The sequence below is a fragment of the Halichoeres trimaculatus genome, unplaced genomic scaffold (genome assembly GCF_033239565.1).
Source record: "Halichoeres trimaculatus isolate MK-OKI-2021-1 unplaced genomic scaffold, fHalTri1.1 fHalTri1_scaffold_6, whole genome shotgun sequence".
Lineage (NCBI taxonomy): Eukaryota > Metazoa > Chordata > Actinopteri > Labriformes > Labridae > Halichoeres > Halichoeres trimaculatus.
Genome location: NW_027437184.1, coordinates 17,388,292 through 17,411,910, shown reverse-complemented (window position 1 = coordinate 17,411,910; position 23,619 = coordinate 17,388,292). Strand labels below are relative to the sequence as shown.

At 39.0% G+C, this 23,619-nt stretch overlaps 1 protein-coding gene across 1 annotated transcript in view; it reads left to right on the top strand.

Moving 5' to 3' along the window:
• The window catches only part of LOC141791277 (ryanodine receptor 1-like), a 50,045-nt gene that overhangs the window by 17,749 nt on the left and 8,677 nt on the right, over positions 1–23,619 (top strand). Inside the window, exons 52-90 of the mRNA XM_074671588.1 lie at positions 28–168; positions 252–415; positions 531–609; positions 766–855; positions 939–1,079; positions 3,556–3,633; positions 3,713–3,788; positions 3,888–4,011; positions 4,156–4,271; positions 4,362–4,429; positions 4,534–4,655; positions 4,798–4,847; positions 5,025–5,085; positions 5,181–5,307; positions 5,415–5,526; positions 6,755–6,836; positions 6,920–7,050; positions 7,140–7,460; positions 7,681–7,921; positions 8,047–8,134; positions 8,229–8,321; positions 8,804–8,818; positions 11,309–11,479; positions 11,598–11,657; positions 12,033–12,167; positions 12,348–12,460; positions 12,552–12,648; positions 12,743–12,852; positions 12,939–12,990; positions 13,086–13,178; positions 16,380–16,479; positions 16,607–16,686; positions 16,769–16,845; positions 16,947–17,020; positions 17,909–17,926; positions 20,308–20,388; positions 20,501–20,589; positions 20,949–21,077; positions 21,410–21,514. Of these exons, the coding sequence (XP_074527689.1) occupies positions 28–168; positions 252–415; positions 531–609; positions 766–855; positions 939–1,079; positions 3,556–3,633; positions 3,713–3,788; positions 3,888–4,011; positions 4,156–4,271; positions 4,362–4,429; positions 4,534–4,655; positions 4,798–4,847; positions 5,025–5,085; positions 5,181–5,307; positions 5,415–5,526; positions 6,755–6,836; positions 6,920–7,050; positions 7,140–7,460; positions 7,681–7,921; positions 8,047–8,134; positions 8,229–8,321; positions 8,804–8,818; positions 11,309–11,479; positions 11,598–11,657; positions 12,033–12,167; positions 12,348–12,460; positions 12,552–12,648; positions 12,743–12,852; positions 12,939–12,990; positions 13,086–13,178; positions 16,380–16,479; positions 16,607–16,686; positions 16,769–16,845; positions 16,947–17,020; positions 17,909–17,926; positions 20,308–20,388; positions 20,501–20,589; positions 20,949–21,077; positions 21,410–21,514 (4,104 nt within the window). The remainder of the gene's footprint in view (positions 1–27; positions 169–251; positions 416–530; positions 610–765; positions 856–938; positions 1,080–3,555; positions 3,634–3,712; positions 3,789–3,887; positions 4,012–4,155; positions 4,272–4,361; positions 4,430–4,533; positions 4,656–4,797; positions 4,848–5,024; positions 5,086–5,180; positions 5,308–5,414; positions 5,527–6,754; positions 6,837–6,919; positions 7,051–7,139; positions 7,461–7,680; positions 7,922–8,046; positions 8,135–8,228; positions 8,322–8,803; positions 8,819–11,308; positions 11,480–11,597; positions 11,658–12,032; positions 12,168–12,347; positions 12,461–12,551; positions 12,649–12,742; positions 12,853–12,938; positions 12,991–13,085; positions 13,179–16,379; positions 16,480–16,606; positions 16,687–16,768; positions 16,846–16,946; positions 17,021–17,908; positions 17,927–20,307; positions 20,389–20,500; positions 20,590–20,948; positions 21,078–21,409; positions 21,515–23,619) is intronic.

Sequence of the window (23,619 nt, the reverse complement as noted above, 5' to 3'; positions counted from 1 at the left end):
GTACTGCATTTCTGTCTTAACTTTCAGCTCTTGACCAATCACTACGAGCGGTGTTGGAAATATTATTGCCTCCCTAATGGTTGGGCCAACTTTGGAGTAGCATCAGAGGAGGAGCTGCATCTAACCCGCAAGCTGTTTTGGGGGATCTTTGAATCATTAGCACACAAGGTTGAGCTCCTGAAATATAAGATATTTATATTTGATGGAATATGTCAGGGGTGTTTTAATGTATAATGTTTTTGCAATTTCAGAAATTTGACGCTGAGATCTTCAAAATTTCCATGCCATGCATCTGTGCCATTGCTGGGGCCATTCCTCCTGACTACGTGGACGCAAGCTATTCCTCAAAAACAGAGAAAAAGGCTTCAGTGGATGCTGAAGGAAACTTTGATCCTAAACCGGTGGAGACCACAAAGTGAGACAACTGGTGTTTTTTTTTTTAAATTAGTTAACTCATTGTTAATTGAATGTAACACCTCATGTAAAATGACTTAAGTTGAATTTAACTGTGGCTTCTCTTCAAACCACAGCACTATCATCCCTGAGAGGCTGGATCCCTTTATCAACAAATATGCTGAATACACACATGATAAATGGGCTTTTGAAAAGGTAAAACTTCTGTTTGAGCAATGACTGTGTAAACATATTTTAAGGGAAGCATAGAACTAAAATAAATTCAAATGTATGTCTGCCAATTAGAAAAAAGTAATTGAAAGTGAAAATGAAATGAAAGTCAAATGTGTGTTTTTTATGCATTTGTTTCAGATTCAGAGTAACTGGTCGTATGGCGAGGTGCTGGATGAAAATGCAAAAACCCATCCAATGCTCAGACCATACAAAACTTTCTCAGAAAAGGTATGTTTACCATCACTGTATGCCTCCACTTTGTCCTGCACTTCTACTTCATCTGTGTTTGCTTCTATTTACACTTCTGCCAGGACAAAGAAATCTACCGCTGGCCAATCAAAGAGTCTATCAAAGCCATGCTTGCATGGGAGTGGACCATAGATAAAGCCAGAGAGGACGAAGAGTCAGAGAAGAAGAAAACTGCATCAAGAAAAATCTCACAGACTGCTCAGGTAAAGATCATTTAGTCAACTAATGTTAAATTTAAAAATACTATCACACTGTTTAACCCCTTACTGGCTGAATTTATTTACAGTTAAATTAAATGGACTGTGAGAAGTTTCTATGCAATCTTGAAAAAGTCTCCCTTCTAGATACTGTATATGCCTGATCATAATCCACACTTTAAACTTAGATTATCAGTACCAATATTACAGGTAAGGCTTTTCTATGACATTTACTTTAGGTGTTAAGTGTATCTCTAGTGCAACCGCTGGGGAAAACGTGTCACCTGTATCTGGCAGTGAGTAGAAAAGCTGTCCCACAGATCCAAGGCAGTGGAGTAAAGTTGCTCTCCTTCAGGCTTCTGGTCAAGCATTTCCAGTTGCGTTCATAACCAGCGTGTAGTTGTTGAAAAACTTAATCGACATGTCAAAGGGCGTCGATGGATCTCCTGGGCACGGCGAAAACATCAGAGGTGGAGGCAGGTTCCCAGCCATGATGTAGAAATAACGAGCACGTAGGTTCGCTCGTCTTCAAATGTGGTGTTGGTGAATGTAAGGTACTAGTTGTAGCTAAGGCTGTATGAGTCAGCAACTTTAGTGACTCCAGCATAAGCTTTAGAATCACTGAAGCGGCAGAATAACTATAAAACCATCATAAATTCCTTCCTCTATGCTGAAAATGCAGTATTCTTAACAAGTCCCGCTTTATTAAAGTGCCATCTAGTGGTGAAAAGTAGCAACTACATAAGACTGAACACAAATGCTAGCCTCCCGAAGGACCAGATTGATTTACTGCTCGTCTGAATCTCCACACCACGCCGGCTGACGAAGTTTATTACAGAGGAGATAAATGAATTTTTGTTTGTTTGTTTGTTTTTTTCTCGCTTAAAATGATTTTGTGGTTAATTTTGTTGTAACGGCGGACACTGGAGCCTGACCGTCCAACAGAAAAAATGACAGAAGAGCAGAAGAAAGATAAACGTTAGAGTGTCAGTGCACAAGCTAAAGGCGAAAACAGGGGCTAAGCTGTTTGACATAATGTCCATTCCAAACCACATACAGCAATTATTCTGCAGTGGTCTGTACAAACTTGAGAGTCTATTTGTAAAATGAAGAGTGAGGTTACGTTAGCTTTGCTTGGTAGATGACTGGCAGGACATAAGCAGGATTTACTAATGTTACACATTGTTGCTATGTTTTAGAGCACCGCTAAATATAAACGGCTACTAAACTACATTCAAACTTACTTGTAGTCACGTTAGCCTACAGATTAAGGCTGAACAAGTTCAAACCGAAATCGCAATGTAATAGAGTGCAATTTACAAATCGCAAAGGCTACAATTAAAAAAAAAAAAAAGTTAAAGTGCATTTACTTAAGTTTGTGTTTTGTTATTGATGAGAGATCAGTTAGATTTTTATACATTTATTATTTATATTCATTTTCACACAGTGTTTCATTCTTCATTTTATTAAAAAGAGCATTCCACATATTGACATATTTCAGTGGTTGAGCCAGAGATTTGGTCTTATTTACATTTCTGCCCTTTATTTAGTGTGAAATTCATAGAAGAGAGGATTACCATTTATTTTTCACATTATTGTTTCGTACCAGGCCTCTTGTTTTGTAAAGCTTTGTCCTTTTCTCTGATTTTAAATAAGGTAATTAATGATAATTTTATTACATGTCTACAAGGCTTGAAGTTAAATCAGTCAATATTCTACTAAAGGAAAAAAATGTTTGTAGGTTGACAGCATCCTTTGTTTGTGGTCATACCACTGAATGGTTTATTGCTTGTGTTCAGTGAAAAATGTAGAAGATAAACATCCCCCCAAAAATCACATGCTAAATTGCAATTGCAATATTGGCCCAAAAAAATCGCAATTAGATTTTTTTCCAAAATTGTTCAACCCTACTACAGATATGTCAGAGCACTGGGCTGCCGATGACACTACATGACCGGCTACTACAACATTTGCTTATTGACACGTTTCAAATCATACTGATAGATAACTGAACTGATGAATACCTTACCTAGGCGCGTTGTATCCAGTAAAAAGTTGTCTTGAACAAAGACAATTTGTTTCCATCAGATCTCCCTTTAATTCCAAAACAAACGTACACCTTGCTAAAAGTCATTATGACAGTGTACATGAGACTCCAGGCCAGAGGGTGGCGAGGTAGTCCAATTAAAACAGATCCTCCTCATAGCATCTTTAAGAAAAATGTTTTTTGTGTGTTTTTGCTTTCTAAGAGATGCTAAATTGAGTGGAGATTGTAGATTTAAAGAGTTCTTAAAGAGTTCCTCCTCTGACGAATTGATTGTGACATAGTGGATTTGATATGATCCTTGGTATTTGTAGAATATTAATCTATAGGCATTAGCAGGGTACAAAGGTCATCTCATCTGCATCACGACCTGACGTGGTATGTAATCAAACTCATGACAAGTACCATCAAGGGGTTAATTATAATACTCTGTTCCAGGCAACCTATGACCCGAGCCATGGTTACAGTCCACAACCCATGGAAATTTCACACATGGCTCTTTCAAGAGACCTGCAGGTACAACAGGAACGATCTGAATGCTTTATACTATAATATTAGCGTAGAAACGATATTCACGATGTATTTCCTTTCACAGTCTATGGCAGAGCAACTTGCTGAAAATTACCACAATACCTGGGGACGGAAGAAAAAATTAGAGCTTCAGTCTAAGGGTAAGATGTTTTATAATGATGTTTTGTAATGTGGAAAATAACAGATCCGGTGTTTCCCAGTTTTCCACAAGGACAATGATCACACCTTTGTTTGTGTAGGAGGGGGAACACATCCTCTGCTGGTGCCCTACGACACTCTGACAGCAAAGGAAAAAGCACGAGACAGAGAGAAAGCTCATGAGCTGCTCAAGTTCCTCCAGCTGAATGGATATGCAGTAACACGGTAACAGAATAAATGCCACTGTATGATAGATGATAGAAGAAGTCAGGTTTAGTATCGCAAATTATCTGATTGTAAGAGGGGGGGGTTGAATTGAATTTGTATTCTATGAATTTTGTATTAAGAGTTAAACTGTGTTACACTTAGGGGCCTGAAAGACATGGAGTCTGACATCTCATCCATCGAGAAGAGATTTGCTTATGGCTTCCTGCAGAAGCTGTTGAAATGGATGGAAATCGCTCAGGAGTTCATCGCTCACCTTGGTACTGTCTGACTGTGTCACGTACAGTTTGGCAAATCTTTGTTGCCATTTGATCTTGATACTAACATGTTTTATTTTTGTATCTTTACAGAGGCTGTGGTGAGCAGTGGACGAGTGGAAAAATCCCCTCATGAGCAAGAAATCAAATTCTTTGCTAAAGTAAGTCCATCTCATGAAACAAGCAAATCAGAGCATCAAAGACCTCTAGACTAGTCCTCATCACTGTACTTAGTGTGAAAACTCTTTGTGATCCTCACCTTCAGATCTTGATGCCTCTGATCAACCAGTATTTCAAAAACCACTGTCTCTACTTCTTGTCGACTCCTGCGAAAGTTCTTGGCAGTGGAGGCCACTCTTCAAACAAAGAGAAGGAAATGATTGCAAGGTGATCTTCCTCTCTCTTCTGAAGACATAAAACATGAATGCTATGTTATGACTTATTTGCATCGATCATTTCACCTTTTTTAAAAGCTTTCCCTTTTCTTCCTGTTCTCCTTTCTTTCTCTTACATTCCTTGCCCATCAAAGTATCTTCTGTAAAATGTCTGCTCTGGTGAGACACAGAGTTTCTCTTTTTGGTAAGGCTGTCGCTGTTTCTGAGTCTTTTCACTCTTTTCTGTGTTTCTCATATGCGTTTAAATTTGTGATGTATTTTTCTGTTAACTAGGTCAGAGTGCATTTTCTCTTATTTTATGTATAAAATGAAATTGCACTTACTCCAGAGAAGTCTTCTAACAGCAACATTGTTTGTGCAGGAACGGATGCTTCAGCTATTGTCAACTGTCTTCACATTCTGGCACGCTCACTGGATGCAAGGTATAGTATGATTATGCAAAGGAAATGTTGTTTTTATCAGTGTTTTCTCATTAATCCACAGTATATATTTCTGTGTAATGTTTTGGTACTATTAGAACAGTGATGAAGTCTGGGCCTGAAATTGTGAAAGCTGGGCTGCGGTCGTTCTTTGAGAGTGCTGCTGATGATATAGAGAAGATGGTCGAGAACCTGAAACTGGGAAAAGTTTCAAAGGGCAATCAGGTAAGTGAAGAAACACAATTTAGCGCCACTTCTTAATTCATTATAGTGGCCATTTATGATAAAAGCTCTAAGCATGTCGGATAATGTGCTGCTTCTTCTGTTCACAGCAAGTGAAAGGCGTCTCCCAGAACATTAATTACACCACCATCGCCCTGCTCCCTGTGCTGACCTCCCTCTTTGACCACATTGCTCAGCATCAGTTTGGAGATGATGTCATGTGTGAGTGCTTTCACTTCAGTGCATCTTTATATATTTTTGGTTTTATTCCTTTAAAATACTATGTCCTGACTAGGGCTGTGACTTTAACGCGTTACTTAGATTAATTAATTACACCGCACGTTAGCACGTTATAAAAATCAACGTAAGATTAACTCACATAGCTACCGGCCATTTTCAGAGCATCTTGAATGATCTTTTAAGACCCAGATAATCTTGTTTTCTATGACTATGTAAACACCAAAGTTACTTAAGAAGAGTGGACTCTCTTCTTTTATGTCTCTCTTCCTGTTTTTGGTCCAAAAAACAGACAAATCAAACTTTTTTGATTGCGGTCATTTTGGGCGCTCCATCGTTTGCTCCTCTCCATGATCTCCATCGTCTTTTCTCATGATGGCGCCGCTCTTTCTCTCTGAGCTACAGCAACACATCCTCAGTTGGAGCGTGAGCTGCCTGAACTTTTCTGACTTGCCGCGTCTCTCTGTGTCTCTGTCATCTCACATTTCTCCTCATATCCATGCTGAGCTCTTGTCTAAAGAGCGCACCGCTGTCACCCACTGTGGTTTACGAGCAGGATTTTGATTGACAAGCTCCACCAGACCCCGCCTCCCTCCGCTGAAAGATATTATTTACCTCTATAGACGCAGTAAACAGAAATCGAATGTCAATGACAGGGAACCCGGATATTTTAATTAATATTGTCCAGTTGAAAAAAAAAAGGATTTACAAATCTTCTCTTTTTCGTGTATTCATTCGAATACATTCATTCACTCATTAGTCATGCACTATGATTTTGTAATGCCTTAGAATTCAAATTCTTTATATGGGGACCTTAAGCAGATATAGGATTAAAATGTGATTAATTAGATCAATTAATTACAAATCCTGTAATTAATAAGATTATTTTTTTAATCTCCTGACAGCACTATTTACCACATAATGGCTGATGAATGTACTTGAAAGTAGTGTCCTCAAAAAACATCTTCTGAACAAAATAAACAGGATTTTGTTGTTTAAACTTGCGTATGAGAATATTCAATGATTTAGTCTTCTACCAAAATCTGTTTGAATTGAAAAGTGTTGCTTCTGATGTTGAATATTGATGTGATTAAAATGTGATTAATTACGATTAATTAATTACAAATGGCATAATTAATTTGATTAATTTTTTTAATCAAGTCCCACCACTTGTCCTGACTCTAACTTACATCTCACTGCTTCTTTCATACAGTGGACGATCTGCAGATGTCATGCTACCGCATCATGTGTAGCATATACTCCTTAGGAACTGTGAAGAACCCACATGTAGAGAGGTAACTCAGTATCTGCAGACAGCGATCTGTAAATCGCTTCATAAAAATAAAACTTTAAAGATTTTTTTTATTTTCACTTCAAGGCAGAGGCCGGCTCTAGGAGAATGTTTGGCTCATCTTGCAGCAGCTATGCCTGTTGCCTACTTGGAGCCTATTCTCAATGAGTATAATGCTTTCTCTGTCTACACCACAAAGACACCAAGGGAGAGAGCCAGTGAGTGCATCACTCTTTGTGCCAAAGATATGTTTTCTGTTTGATTTAATCATGATTCATAAGTTTTTCTCTTCTTTTGAATCCCAAAGTCTTGGGCCTTCCCAATGAGGTGCAGGAGTTATGTCCAGACATTCCTGAACTGGATATTCTCCTGAAAGAGATTGGGGACTTGGCTGAGTCTGGGGCTCGTTATACGGAAATGCCTCACGTGATTGAAATCACTCTGCCCATGCTGTGTAACTACCTTCCTCGCTGGTGGGAGAGAGGACCTGAGAACTTCCCCGAGATGGAAAACAAGCTCTGCACTGACGTCACATCAGAGCACCTGAATCAGCTCCTGGGCAGCATCATGAAAATTGTAGTCAACAACCTGGGTATTGATGAGGCCTCATGGATGAAGAGGTTGGCTGGTGAGCTTCATTTAACACTTTTTAACATTAAGTGAGCCTTAAACACATTGCAGAAGCAGAACAGCTTTGCCTTTTATGCCTCGACGCATTACACATGGCAGAGGAGACTTTTTAAGGATGCTAATGTGCAGCCCTGAAATGCCAGTATGTAGGAGCAAATCATGTACAACAAGTGAGTATACAAGCAAGTGAGTTAACTGTGACTTTTTGTCTGTCCTAGTGTTTTCACAGCCCATTGTCAGCAGGGCAAAGCCAGAAATGCTCAAGTCTCACTTTATCCCAACAATGGAGAAGCTGAAGAAACGTACCTCAAAGGTTGTAGCCGAGGAAGATCATCTACGCATGGAGGGGAAGTCAGAGGGAGATGAGGAGGACGGCACCATACGTGATGAGTTCGCTGTCCTCTGCAGAGACTTGTATGCCCTCTACCCTCTGCTTATTCGCTATGTGGACAACAACAGGTGCATCGGAACCACCAATTGATTTAAAAGCCATGAACCATGAATCCTCAAAAGAACTAAAGGACGTGCATTATGATACGTTCATCTTATGTTGTTTTGACTCTGAGTAATATGTCTCACTACAGGGCACGATGGCTGACATGCCCTGACCCAGATGCTGAAGAGCTCTTCCGAATGGTCGGAGAGGTCTTTATTTTCTGGTCCAAGTCTCATGTGAGTGTGTTCATTTTGCTTATGAATGCAGCCATTTGTAGCAAATCATGTCCTGCACTGTTTACTTCTTCTTCTTCTTTTGTTTTTGTTGTAGAATTTCAAAAGGGAGGAGCAGAACTTTGTGGTGATGAATGAAATCAATAACATGTCATTCCTCACTGCTGACAGCAAGAGCAAAATGAGCAAGGTAAGTTCATGGGAGGAAGAGCCAGTCCTGCACTGAGGGGGATACGTGGTGGTGTCATACTTAAAGTCAGGGTTTAGGTTTGGATTGTGCTTTTTGGTCCCACCCCAGTCAATTTAAGATTTTCTTTAAGAATCAATTGATTTTATTCTGTTAATGTCATCAGAAAACACCAGAACTCCCTCAAACGTTTAAAAAAAGTGTCCTGCATCACTCCCTGTCATACTGAAACATAATTTAAAATTCAAAGGCTTTTACTCTATGCACCCTCTTTTCCAGGTTGCTGGAGTGCCCAGGTCATTTCTGATTTTGTACATTTTTTATTTTTTTATTTTTCTTGAGTGAGCCTGGTGATAAATGGCGAAGTTGTAACTTTTGGCAGTTTCATTTAGTTCGCTGTTCAGAGAACACTAGCAGCCCTGCTAACAATATTTTCTCTTTGGCTGTCCCTGTCCTCCTTTTTTGTGTTGCGGCTGGGTTTCCAGGGCGGGGACTCAGAGGTTAGACTTTGTTCCTGCACGACCGCTGTGCTGATCGCATGGCACCTCACTTTGAGGGAGCTTTTCATCAACCTCTCCAGCACACTGGCACATCTGATCCACACATATGCTCAACACATACACAAGCAAGCTTAGTCAATCCTAAACACACACACACACACACACACACACACACAGGCGTGCTCAGTCCATTCTGAGAGACACGAGCAAAGGTGACTGAGTCAGTGCCAGTGTCAAATGCTGATTTTGAACACGCAGCTGTGTTTGCTAAGTTATAAATTCTCTGCAGTCTGTTAAGAGTGGAACAAAACTCAGCTGAGAATTTGCCATTGCTATAAATACAGTTATTTATATTTAAAGCATATGAAGGAGGTTATTTTAAAGAAGGAGCTGATAGATCCTCTCACAGTCTCATTAGCACCACTACACTCCAGTGGAAGAGTCGTCACCTCTTTTATATTGTCTTACTCCATGTTTTATGTAACTTAACATTTAATTTACCTTATGCAGAACATGTAAGAGGAGAAACTGTAATTAATATGCAGGGCAAGACACTCACAAAGGATCACTGGACAATGGGCAGGCCCTGTCTGCGGGCCAACCCCAGTCCTGCCAGTGTGTGCGGGGGGAGTCTGGAGGCGCTTGATGAAAGTACTCAGCTGTAGAGTTGGGCTCATGGCACTGGGCTTTTCACCGAGCCCTGAAGTGGCAGTGAGAGCACAGTGCCATCATCCTGTCACTGAGTTTGCTCTTTTTTGATCTTAGCTGAGGTGGATTCTCCTAGAATGTCTTTGTTTCTTTTTGTTGAAGGTTGACTGAAATGTAGCGTTTGTGATGCAGCTTTTTTGCCACTAGGGGATGATGTTAGTCTTCTCTGTGCTCTTTCTTCTCTCCTCCCTGGAAATGCCATGGCACATCATGGTTTAGTTTCCTTTACACTTCCTAGTATCCACACTAACACATGACTTGATATTTAATATCATTACAGCAGATTTTTCTGAAACATGTTTTGGGTTCCCTCTATGAAATGTGCTCCAAATGTTCATAAACCATCTAACCCCAGTACATTAATTCACTTTTGGTTCTTTAAAATGCTTTGCTTCCAGTTTCCTCTAAACTAGTGTCCTGTAACACTTGCATCCGGCGCATAATTGATACATTGTTTTAGAATATACAGCAATGATAGCTGATATTTTCAAATAAGTTAAGGTGAAAGATTTTTTTGTATTGTTCAGAGAACTTTAATAACCTTAGTTAGCTTCTAGGCTGCCTTGGTATGTTTGTTTTGGTGTTTCAGGGAACCAAAGGAAAAGACCTGAAGGTGAAGTTTAAACATTTACTCTCTCATTTGGTGCTCATGATACTTTCCAGCAACAACATGTTAAGTATTAAAGTGGAAACAAGTAGCATTAGTTCTAATCATTAATGCCATTGCCAAATCTCTGTTACAAGTACTTTTTTAACGTGCAAACTATTTTTGATCACATGCAAATGGCCTGAATTTCATAGACCCAGAATTTATAATGGGAATGCAGCACAGACTGTAAGTTCTCACAAACATTAGAACATTTTGGAGGAATCCAGAAAGAGCAGATATCAGAAGGACTTAACTCTTATAAACAGAAACAGAGCAGGAGCTCAGCAGGAGTGCATGGGGTCATATTCCTTAGACTGAAGCTGTTTGATTGTAACCGCTTGCTAAGTCTAACATTAAAAGAGTTTTGTTTATTTTAATACTATCTAATATTGTAATCATTAACTGAAGGCTGCTGTCAAACAAAATCATTCACACAGAGAAAATCATGTTTGTTAAGACTGTTTATCTTGCTCATTGAGTGCTGAATGGACTGTCACTTGAATGTAATCTCTCTTCGTTTTGCATGTTTTACTTGTTCTGTAATTCCACTGGTTTACTTTCTTATAAGACCCATTTCCTGCAGCTTCACTTTCCCAAAGCCAGCTAAGTCCCCACTCTGCCCTTACATTTCACAAAAACCCTCTACTCACATGTCGGAGCTCAGAGAAAAAAAAAAAACAAATCAAGTGGAACTTCACGATGGCCGTTGTTTCATGTATAATATTAGCAGCAGTTAGATTTTCAGGAGGAATTCCCGGGAGGTAGCATGAAGAGCTCGCTGCTAAGTGATAGGATTCTGTTTAGTAGTTTCCTTAATTAATCAAGTTAGGTTTTTTCAGGTATGAAAAAGCTGGCTGTGTTGGCAGACTTATTTCACTTTTTTGCTTTTGGATATGGACAGTATTAAACACAGAATCTGTCGTCATTTACTTCTTTTTGCAGCTATTCCAAGTATTTAGGATATTAAATGTAGCCTGTTATTATTGAAGGCTTTTATCTTTGGAAGTGACAGCTTGGAATTGAATAAAAGTTGTAATTTTTATTGTACAAAGAAACTGTAAACCATGGCAGCAGAAACATGGCATTTCACAAGATGCTTGGAATGCTTTCTGGTTTATTTCTCCTTTTCTTAGGGCGGGGGTTCAGACGCGGAGCGCACGAAGAAGAAGAAACGGGGGGATCGTTACTCTGTGCAGACTTCACTTATTGTGGCTGCTTTGAAAAAGATGCTCCCCATAGGACTCAACATGTGCTCACCTGCTGATCAGGAGCTCATCAACTTGGCCAAGATCAGATACTCTTTGGTAGTTTTTTATTAATTTGAATCAACTCTGATACAAACTATAATATAATGTATGTTTTTTTAGTCAGGCCAAAGCCTTTCTTTGGAGGAATATGACTAATGAAATGTTTGAATTACAGAGGGACACAGATGAAGAAGTCAGAGAGTTCCTTCAGAACAACCTTCATCTTCAGGGCAAGGTATAATTCACACACTGATGAAAAATTAACCTGCTACAAAACAAAATTTTGTTTACCATTATATTCATATTCCACATTTTCTAATTGCACTACTTAACTGAAATGCTTTTATTTTCTATTTAGAAAATTATTTACCTATTTAAACTTTGTTGTAGTTGTTATCTTAGGTGTTTGTTTATCACGTTGTACAGAGGGAGCATAGATTTTTTTCAAAGGAAGTAAAATTCTTTGTACTCTTTTTGAAAACACTTGATGAAAAAAAGGCAAATCTGAATTTGATTCTGTAATATTACATTCTCCAAGCAACAAGATGTGGAATAAGACATAACCAGCTCTCCAACATTTCAGAAAGCACTGTCTTCATGTTGTGCACAGGTGGACAACCCCTCCATGCGTTGGCAGATGGCTCTGTACAAGGAGATGGCAGGGAAGGCTGAAGATGCAGATGCTCCTGTGAAAGTTGTCAAAAGAGTGCAGGAGGTTTCTGCTGTCCTCTACCACCTTGAAGTGGTGAGCAGCGGATTTCCAGCGCACACACAGTGTAGTAGACATGTCGAAGAAAACGACAACAGAAAACTGAAAAAATAACTTAAAAAATACAACTTTGACTTAGCACTCAGTTCCTTGCTGTACATGTAAAGTTAACTCAAACTTCTTTCACTTTGCCTTTGTCTACTTTCTCTGGAACAGACGGAGCATCCATTTAAATCCAAGAAGATGGTGTGGCACAAACTGCTGTCAAAGCAGAGACGCAGGGCTGTGGTTGCCTGTTTCAGGATGACTCCTCTGTACAACATTCCAAGGTGCTGCACCTTTTTACACTGGCATGTATAGAACTTTCACAAAAAAATGCCTGTGTCTGAAACGGCAAATAAATGTAGTTTCCTTTTGTAGGCACAGAGCTTCAAACATGTTTCTGGAAGGATATAAACGTAACTGGCTGCACACTGAGGGTTACTCATTTGAGGACAGGATGATAGATGACTTATCAGTGAGTGTTGACCCAGTTTTTTTATTTGTTTATAATCTAATGAAGGGGGTTTTTGCACTTGAACTCACATGTTTCCTCTTTGTGTGGATTTTAGAAAGCAATGGAGCAAGAGGAAGGAGAGGAAGAGGAGGAGAAAGAATCAAAGCCAGACCCCCTCCACCAGCTTATCCTACATTTCAGTCGTACTGCTCTGACAGAAAAAAGGTTTGATGGATCCCCGCTAAACTGATGTGTAAGTATGTGGTGGAGCTGTGTTCTCTCTAAAGTCTCTTCTTTTGTCCCCTTTTCAGCAAACTTGATACCGATCATCTTTATATGGCATATGCCGAGATTATGGCAAAGGTGAGTTATCAGGGGGAGTTTTCCCTTCCAGTTGAAGCTTGATATACCTGAGATCTCAAGCCCTCATATTTTTATCTTTTCTGCTCTATTTATAGAGTTGCCATATTGGTGAGGAAGAAGAAGGTGGAGAGGAAATGGTGGAAAATGCTGAGGATGAGATGTCCTTTGAGGTGCGACAGTCAGAACTGGTAATGGGCGGCCAGGGGCTGGGGACGAGGAACACAGTGGAGCGGTAGCTCTCAATGCATTGAGTGACCTCATCATCAGAGCATTACTTCACAGCCACACCTCTCTCTTTCTCTTTCTATGTCTTTGTCTTGTTTCGTTATCTCTGTTTGTGCTGTTTGTCTTTTGTCTTTGTTGATACATGTGACACCTCCTTCATTATGAGATGCTTGATTTAGAAACACAAAACTGCAATCCAGAGATGCTTCCATTAATATCTAGACCCAGAAGTCCTAACTTAAGACATCACTTGTATCAAATTCAAATTGTATCTCAACAAAACTGCATTTATACAATCAATAGTCCTGTTTAGACTTTTTTGGCTTGAATCTGGATTGGAGGTGTAATTAGATTAATGTCATTTAACATCAACATTAACACTAACAGTGATAATATTCATCACACTAACTGTTTTCTTTTAAATAAAGGGCTTTATGATACCCAGTGTTAGGTAACAAACGTTGCCTACCACACTGTACACTCCTGCAGTCTTCTCCATGCAGCTTACAGAAATGTAGCTCTCCACAGAGCTTTATGTCCTTTATGGCTGACATAAAACACCCACAATGCCACTGTGCTGGCCTGTAATTCATCCTTTGATCAAGTTAAAGTCAAACACTGTACTTATTGAACAGCAGTCTGTCCCCTTGTTAAAGTTACTGTAGCTGAATTCTTTGAAAACTCTTGAGCTATTTTTGTTAAAGTGGCCAAAAAAGTTTTTATTAACTCAGGCAACTGATATATAAAGGATAATTTATAAAGTCTTCTAAAAGTGTGTTGGCTTTTAATAAACAAAACTGGGGAGTTTGACATTCAAAATATTGTAGGACATTGTCTGGATGATAAATGTAAAAAAAAAACCCTAACAGATACTCATGGATTTGTGATGTCAATTCTCCCAGTTTTTATGGCTGTCCCATTTGTCTTCTTCTTCTTCTTCTTCTTCTTCTCTCTCTTCATCGCTTCATGTAATTCGTCTCACCCTCATAACACCAGCTTTCATTAACCGAATGCTACTGATCAATGTTCCCCTCCCCCACTCACATAGCATACTGACAGACTACAGTGAAAGCCAGTGCAGAACACACAGGTATTTATTCCCACACATAGTCAGAGCTTTTTGAGTAAATTCTCACACACATTGTGTTTTGCTTATACAACAGGTTTCATCACACAGACAGACAGACAGACAGACAGACAGACAGACAGAAAGAGAGAGACTGTAGTGTAAGTTATAGGTCCAGATGCACAACACATAGCGGGTTAAGCAAGGCCAGGCATACGTGGGAGGGGGGAGGGGGGAGGAGTGTTGTAAGGGTGGGAGGGAGGGGAGGCGGGGTGGCTGACTGGGGCCTGTTGTCAGTGTCAGGATGTGGGATGCTTCAAGTTGATTTGTGATGCGGCAAAGCAGAGGAATGTTTCCTCTGAATTCAGAGATATTCATTTCAAGTCATTTCCGTCTGTAATTGGCATTTCATACCCAGTCGACTAAATAGTGCAATAAAAAACTATGCTTACGCACAAGAAAAGTGTTCATTTAAAACCAGCTTAATAATTAATTATCATTTTTTTGAATGAATAGTCCTCAAAGTTTTGCACATTAAAAGCACATGACCATGAAATGGCAAAGGAATATCTCTGATCCAGAGTGATTGTAGCTTTTGTCCAAGGTATCCTATTTGCAGGTCTCCTGCAATAAAGACACTTTGGTAAGCTTTATAAATAAAATGCTGAGCCAATTGGGCCGTTTCCTGTAGTCTAACGCTTGCTCCAGCTAGCAAACGTGAAGAAGTAGTGTAACAACTCCATGACTAATAAAGTGACAGAATGTGTGCTTCAGTCTGTCGCTTCAACAATAAATTAAGACCCTTTGATGCTAATTCTTTTGTAAAGACAATACTGCTGTAAATAGAAGAGAGGTGACTTCCTTAGAGTACGGTAGGTAAAACATCATGGCAACAAAAGAAGGAAAAAAAGAATTAGAGCTATTGTTTTGTAGGTTTTTTCTTTTTATATTTCAAATGCAACCTACATTGAATAATAAACATAAATATTGCAGGGTATTTACAGAAATTAATTATAGAAAAAAATGCTCTTCAAAGATCTTTATGTAAAGATTTGCCATGCTGCAATAATGGACGATGAAAAACAACGGTAAGTGGTTTATATGATACATAGGTAATAAGATAAGGGACCTGAGTCTAAAGAGAGCGCGTGTGTCTTAAAATTTAATATCTAAATGGATGGACTGGAAACTTTTTAAAACGGAAAAGGTTTTGAATAATCACTTTCATTAAAAACTGGTTACCCAGCCGCTAAGGGGTCACCTGCACAAGTGAGTGATCTCATTAGTGGAGGTCCCAAACCCGGATAAATTGGGAGGGCATCCAATGTAAAACAGCAGAATCAGAAAACAGTGATCTGTTGTTGCAACACCTGAAAACGGGAAATCCAAAAGGAAAAGAAGAACCGGTTGCACCAGCTGCTGGTCCTCTGAGTTTGGTTATGGGGCTAATATTTACTATCTGGAGCTACTAAACAAATAAGTTGATTCAAACAGGACACGCCTTGCTAACTAGCTTGTTCCACATGTATACAGGGAAGCTTGGAAGTGCTTTATTGAATTTGGAGTAAATCCTGAAGATTTCAAATTAAGTGAAGTTTTTTGTTACCCAACAATAACATTAGTGTTATGTGGCTAAACAATTAATACGAGACATGTAAGCATAATCAGATATTTCCTTCTTACTGTAAACTGTAAACTGTATGACTACAAACACTGGAACACATTTCTCTAAAAGAGGAACCAAGTTTTGCCCCTTAAACTAATATTTGGAGGTTATGTTAGCTTGTGATGCTACATCAACTGCCTGTGTACGGAGTTAATTAGATTTGTATGACAGCTAAATGTTACTTAGCAACAGTTTTACATGCTAAATTTTTGATGGTGTGACCTGATTTCGGAGATCATGAAGCGTTTTGAAATATGTATGGAGAACAAAAAGGATTGATTTTACAGCAGCTGGTGTAATCTGACTCTGGTGTAACCACTGAATATTTCATCAAAGGACTTTAATAACCCAGCCCATCCATTCAGATTCTTTGTAGACAAATGAAAATCAGGAACAGATTCTAATGATGTTATAATAATGTGTGAATCACAGGAGAAAGAAATGGAAAAACAAAGGCTCCTCTACCAGCAGTCCAGACTTCACAATCGTGGAGCTGCAGAGATGGTTCTGCAAATGATCAGTGCCTGCAAAGGTATTAACTGTGATACACACTCTATGATATTATCAGCATTACACTCAAATCAGCTGATAACCGATTAAAGACTATATGATCAGCGTTGATAGATATGAGCGTATGTGCTTTGTGATGGTTCACTCAGGTGAGACTGGCCCTATGGTGACCAAAACACTACAGCTTGGTATCTCTATTCTTAATGGAGGAAACAATGAGGTCCAACAGGTATGTGTCTGAAACAAAATGGTTTTACGTACATTTCTTCTGATCTTTTTGTTGCTTAACCCCCACCTGCCTTTGCTGTCAGAAAATGCTGGAGTACTTGAAGGATAAGAAGGATGTAGGCTTCTTCTTGAGCGTCCAGGCGTTGATGCAGACGTGCAGGTCAGTATTAAACCAGTGAACATGATTTAAGCTTTTAAGAGTGAAATAACTTGATCTGTGTTTTGAATGTTCATCTAAAAGTGAATGTATCACTTCTGCAGCGTCCTGGACCTGAACGCCTTTGAGAGGCAGAACAAGGCAGAAGGGCTGGGCATGGTTTCGGAGGAGGGCACTAGTAAGTCTCAGTACTCTTACAGGAGGCAGATCATCCAGCATGCCTTTGTTTAATATCATCATGTCGTGGAGAATCTGCAACATAATAGGGCACAGACATAATACTTACCTCACCAATCCTTTTACACAACACTGTGAAAAACCACCAGGGATGGGATCAAAGTAAGGATGTCACAACAGTTTGTCTAAAAGAGGAATCAAATGTATTCACTTTTCTGCTGTTCTGATGTTGCCACAAAAACAAAACACACTCAAGGGAGACGTATGACACCATTAGTCATTGTACTCACAACAACTTCAGTAAATTATCATTTAAAGTCGCTAATTGTGTTGCAATGTAAATTTTAGTGATATACGATTTTTAGCTTGTGCACAGTAAGTGATTTGAACTCAAGATTATTTCAGAAAATAAGTCCAAAGGAAAATCTGAATCAAGAACCGGCTGGTCATGTGGTGTTCTTGTGAGTGTCTGTAAATAAGGTATTTGCTTGACCCATCACTATTAACATAAAAATAAATAATCAAAAATAAGATATGAATTAATAGATACAGTAAGGCCTCCTTAGCATCTATTTATTCATCTTCAGAGTGTGACTTTGACAATTCAAGTTTAAATTTAATTGGATGATTAGTTTTCTAACATGATGTATTAACACTGGATAACTGTTAGAAGATTAGATGTAAGGATTTTGTGTTAGTCTGTTTTCCTAGTTTGAGTCAGTGATCTGGTGTCACCTACTCTTTTCATGTGAAATGAATTTGCCATGGAATGTTGTTAATCTCCCCCTCCTCATCTCTTAGTCCTCTTCTGTTGTCAACACACTGATCCTCTCTCCCTTCCCCACGATCACTGCCATCTCTCCCTTGTCCCTCCTTTCATGGTCCTCAGACTTGAACCTAGGACGGGGTAAATCATGTTTCTGTCCATCTGCCTCTCTGTCCTCTCATTCCTCTCTCTCTCTCAGCTGTCCTTCTCGCTCCATCATGCCTCCATCTAACACTAAAATCCACAAAGAGAGGATTGGATGCCTCTGTTCATCTCTTCATGTCCACAGCTGGTCCTTATTTGGCAATAATTTATTTATATGACATTTATATAGTGTCAGTGAATTATATCTGGACTCTGCTTGAAAATGTGTTTCCTGAAATCTATTATATCTTGAACACAGTAATCTTTTAATTTTTCTCTTGTATTGGAATTTTATTTCTTTTTTTGGCAACTTTATTTAAAATTCTGCAGCACAAATTTCTGTGTAATCAGTTATTGCTCTGTAATTGTAAATACAAGCACACTAAATTTTATATGATAGAAGACACTTTGACTATTGTAGCAAGGTTTAGCCAAAGCACAGGAAGAAAGGTGGGAGGGCAATAACCAAAAAGGACTCAGGAGGGAAGCAAAATGGAGTCTTTAGTTCTCATTAGGCAACAAAAGTTAAACCTGGAACTAAGGGTACCACTTCTTTGAGCTTTGTTTCAATAAACTGGAGAGAACTAAGGGAAAAGACCCATCACCTTCTTTGTCATTCCCCCTACTGATCACTTTCCTTTTCCCTTTCTCCTTTCAACCCCCTCATCAGCCACAGGTGTGTGCCTTTACACACCTGTTCTCAATCATGGCTATGGAGCCACCTTGCAGGAGTATAAGGGCGGGGCCGTTTAAGGTGAAACGAAAAAGTTTTGTTGCGTTTCAACCTCGCGTTTACGCGGAAACAGCGTTTCAGCCGACCTAAAACGCAAGCTTTTGAAAACGGCCTCCAGAGTGGGATTTTTCTGAAACGCTGCCGACACCGTTGCCGTGTAAACAGTAAACCGGCCTTTTCAGTGAAAACGCTGACGTCACAAACCGCCTCGCGCGAGCGCATACAACATGACAACAGTTGTTATGATCGTCGCGAACTACCGTGCCGTGCTTGTGCTGCTCAATCTGCTGTATCTGCTGACTGTCTTCATACAAAATGTACATCTGTTACTTCACTTTTTCACTTGGGATTCCCAAGAGCTATTCCCTAATACACCAGATTATCGGCTCAACTCTACTTCGGTGGAGATCTCCTCGAAGCAGCGTCTGGACAAGACAGTTATAGCACCACCTACAGGCCTGGCATGCTTACTACAGCGTTTTCAGTCCCTTGGTGTTACAGATTTTTTCACTGCGTATCCGCTGCGTTTTAGCGTTTTCAGATGAAACGTTGTCGTGTAAACGGGGCCCCTCAGCCCCTTACATTATGTCGTATGTTTTTAAGTAGTGTAATTGTCCAGTATATATTTAAAAGAGTATACAGATAGGTTTAAATGTAAAAGTGTGAGTCAGAAGTTGTTTACTTAGGAGTGGACTGTCCATTTCTGGCATGCACACTGTAAAGCCTTTGTTGTTATCTGGGTTAGAAGATGGTATTGTAGTTGTGGTAAAAATTATTTTCTGGGTTCATGTTTTGAATATTATTTTTCAGTGACCAAGAGTAGGGTTGTTTATTTACACTCCCCCTGCAGGTGGAGGAAATGCAGCTTAAACCTTAATGTCACAGTGGCACAACACATTTCAGAAATGTAGCAGTCTTTGAGGAGGTGGTGGTCTTGAGGCTGGTCCAAATATTCTCATATGAAACACTGAATTCCCCTCAACCATATGATGGACACTGCCCCAATCTCTCAGTCATTTAACTCTGCTGCATTCAAGCTCACCCTCTGTGTGCTGCATGATTCTGTACCTGTGTGTGTTCTTACTATAGACAGTAGGATTTTTAAAATATGTGCGGGCTGAATAATAAGATAACACAAGATAAACCGCTGATGACCGGCGCGCTCCTAATTACTGCAGTTTTGTTAAAACTTGAATTATGTCCCTCTATCTGTACAACAGTGTCTGCTTAGTCTATACATGTTGTTAATGTGGCTCTCTGTTATTTATGTGTCTGTATTCACTGCAACTTGCTGTTATGTTACATGTACGCATGTGGTGTTGAAGCCTCACTTATGTTGTTAGACATTTGACTATATGTTGGACCATTGTCAGACCACAGTCATTTGTGTTCTTTCTTAATATAATTTATTCAACAAGGCATGTTTTAATCTTTCATTCAATCTTGAAAAATCTCCTGGTCAGAGGTGGTTATATCAGAATGGTGAAAGATGACGGTGAGTTGTGAGATTGACGTAATACGCTGTCAACACTCTACTTATACACAGGAAAACTGGTTCAGAAGTCAACAGTGATCTTTTAAGCTGCTGTCACTCTAAAACTACCTGAATTTAGGATTTTATGTAAGACTTGTTTCTTTTCTTTAGATGAGAAAGTGATGGCGGATGATGAGTTCACCTGTGACCTCTTCCGATTCTTGCAGCTGCTTTGTGAGGGTCACAATAATGGTGAGAATATCTTGTGTATCAAAATATCAGTAAAATTGAATGTGAACAAACTGAAGTTTAAGTAACGTTCTCAACAACCCTACCTCCAAAAGTGCTTTCTGTTTCATTTCAGACTTTCAGAACTACTTGCGGACACAGACCGGCAGCACAACCACCATCAATATCATCATCTGTACTGTCGATTACCTCCTACGACTTCAGGTGGAACTTTCAGTCTTGCTTAAAGATGACGTAGTTAATATATATAGAAAAAAATAAAGCTTTGGGGAATAATTCTTTTAGATGTGCTTTAATGTGGCTTGTTGTTTGACTTTTACACCAAACTTCTTTACAACTCTGGATTTTGAGTTATTTTGTAGTTTTACATTGGCTTTTAATTTGGAAGCTCAACAGAGTCAGATGACCGGGACACCGTGAGTATGTTTGAATAGTATTCAGAATAAAGTGTTTAAAACAGCTGGGCTTTGTATGCCAAAAATTAAACTGTTCGAACTGATTAGAGAAGAGTTAAGAACTTTAAATATTTACATAAGTAACCCCTCACCTTTTTTTTAATCAAGGAGTCCATCAGCGATTTCTACTGGTATTACTCAGGGAAGGACGTCATCGATGAACCTGGCAAAAAGAATTTCTCCAAAGCTATGACAGTGGCAAAACAGATTTTCAACAGTCTAACTGAATATATTCAGGTAAAAATATGAGCAAACCAGACATTTCACTACAAAATATAAATCATCTCATCTCTTCTTTACTGTTCTTTTTTTATCTCATCTTCAGTCTTCTTCACTCTTCTTTACTCTTCTTGTCTCTACTTAACTTTACTCCTTTTATTTTTTCTCATCTCTCTTTTTATCTTCACTTATTCTATTTAATCTCGGTTCATTTCTACTTATTTTATCTATTTTCATCTCTGATATACTTTATCGATCTGAGCTCAACTTTTCTTATCTCATCTTTTATTTTATTTACCCATAGTTCTTTTGTTTATTTTTGGGTAACATTTTTATCTTTCTTGTTTTAGGGCCCATGCACTGGCAACCAGCAGTCCCTGGCCCACAGCAGGCTGTGGGATGCTATTGTTGGGTTTCTTCATGTTTTTGCCCACATGATGATGAAACTTGCTCAGGTACGCAAAAGAAATTTACTGTTAATTGAATTAATAATTTGTTATTGACATGTGCTATTATAAAACACAAATTCATCTCTGCTTCCATTGGTAGACAGAACTCCCTGACCTGAAACCTACTCTTATATAATCCATATTGACAGAATAAATGTGTTACACAACTTTGATCTCATGACAGATTTTGTTTTCGGTGAGCATGGGAGAAATCAATGGTAACCTTAAAAGGCATGAAGCTGCTCAGAGCCACTGTTAGCCTAGCTTTGCATTATTGCTTTATATGTTGTAGTTAGGCTCTCTGATGTTTTTAAGTATTGCAACAGTCAAGTTCAACGTAACACTTGCTGTGCATTATGCCAGTGGATGTTCATCAAATCACCCATCACTGCTTTTTGAACGCTTCTGTTGATGTTCAGTGGAGTTCATCTCTTCTGAGTTTATACACCTTTAACACTGGAAACCATACAAAAGCTTCTAACACAAGATTAAAAAAATGGGATTTCGCTGCCTCAGGCTTAATTGTGCACATGCTTATAAGCTTTTGTGTAATGATAGCTACATATTGCAAAAATGACGGCTTCATATTTCATCTAGAGGGTAAAGTCACTTGGGATCTTGTGATTTGAGAAGTATTTCAACCATTTATTTGTACCTCCAGCTTTAGCTGATATCAGCGTCACCTTGTATCTGAATGGACAACTTATTCAAATGTCATAACAGGAAAAGTACACATTTAAATAAAAAAAATGATGGCTGTGCTCAGTGGAGCTGCATCAGTTCACAGTCCAGGGTCATTTATGTACTTTTCCTTTGATGACGGGTCAAAATGTTAGATACAAAGTGATAATTATATTTCAACTCATCTGAAAAGGATCACAAATTAATAAACCTACTAGGTGTTGGGTTGAATGTTGAAGTCTTTACATTTCAAATAATATAAAAGAAACCAGTGTCTACAGATAAAAGGATAAAATACTTCAGGAGAAATCATATGACTTTTCCTCCCTTTATAGTGCAGTCATCTTCCCTGGATGACTGAGGCTGATCAAACCTTTAAACATAACTTTTGCATGCACATCCCTTTAATCACACATGAACAGCCCAGGCATCCTTCATCCAGCTCCACACACACTTAACACACACACACAATACACCTAACACAAAGTTACTTTCCTGTGCGCTGTCCTTCTTGACCTGATATTCTAATAAGTATCAGCTGTTCTGCTTTACAGCCAACATATATGAAACAGCCAACTAGAGATCAGGATATTTAAGATATGTAGGTGAAAGAAGTAAACCAGTATCTTTTTACAGTATGTGATATATATATATATATATATATTTAATCAATTATGTATTCCTAGAGCAGCCCAGGGGTTGTTTTACTGTGAAACAGAATGAAGAAAGAAAATATGTGTAACAACAAAGAGTATTTGAAAATGTCAAAATGTTTTTTACAACTGAATAATTTATGTATTATTCAAACTGTCTTCCACATGGTCAATACAGGGTAAAGTATGTATCCATTTTATTTATCTATTGATGTGATATTGTGTTTACTAGTTGATAATTTATTCAATGTTTGTTTCCCTTATCAGGTTGTTCTATACCCACCTGCTTTCAGTGATGACATAGGATGATGTTGATTTTAAAGTGCTCTCATTAGGCCATTTCTCACTCTGGTCGACTCTGAGAAAGAGACTCCAGCCCCACTTCAAGACTTTTGTCTGGAACAAGGGCTGTGTGTGTCTAAATGAGTCCAACTATATCAAGTTGGTAATGCTCTACCTCCTGTACCATGTCTTCCTTTCTGCACGAGAGGTGACATTTCATGTGTCTGGACTTATTGTTAGCCTATGCAGGCATTAGCACATTCTGCTCCTGTGAACTGAGTCTGTTAGAGCCACGCCTCCTTGCAAAGAATAGGGAAATTCAGGCTGGTCCCTGGGTGATGCTTGCCAGTGAGGATCTAGTAGCTGGGCTGCTATCCATGGGTGGCTGGGAACCTTCCTCTTCTCCCTTAGTTAATGAAATGTTAATTCATTGTTTTTGGTAGCTTTTGAGTGACATTTCTTGAGGTGGATTTATTTGACTTGTGCCTCATAAAT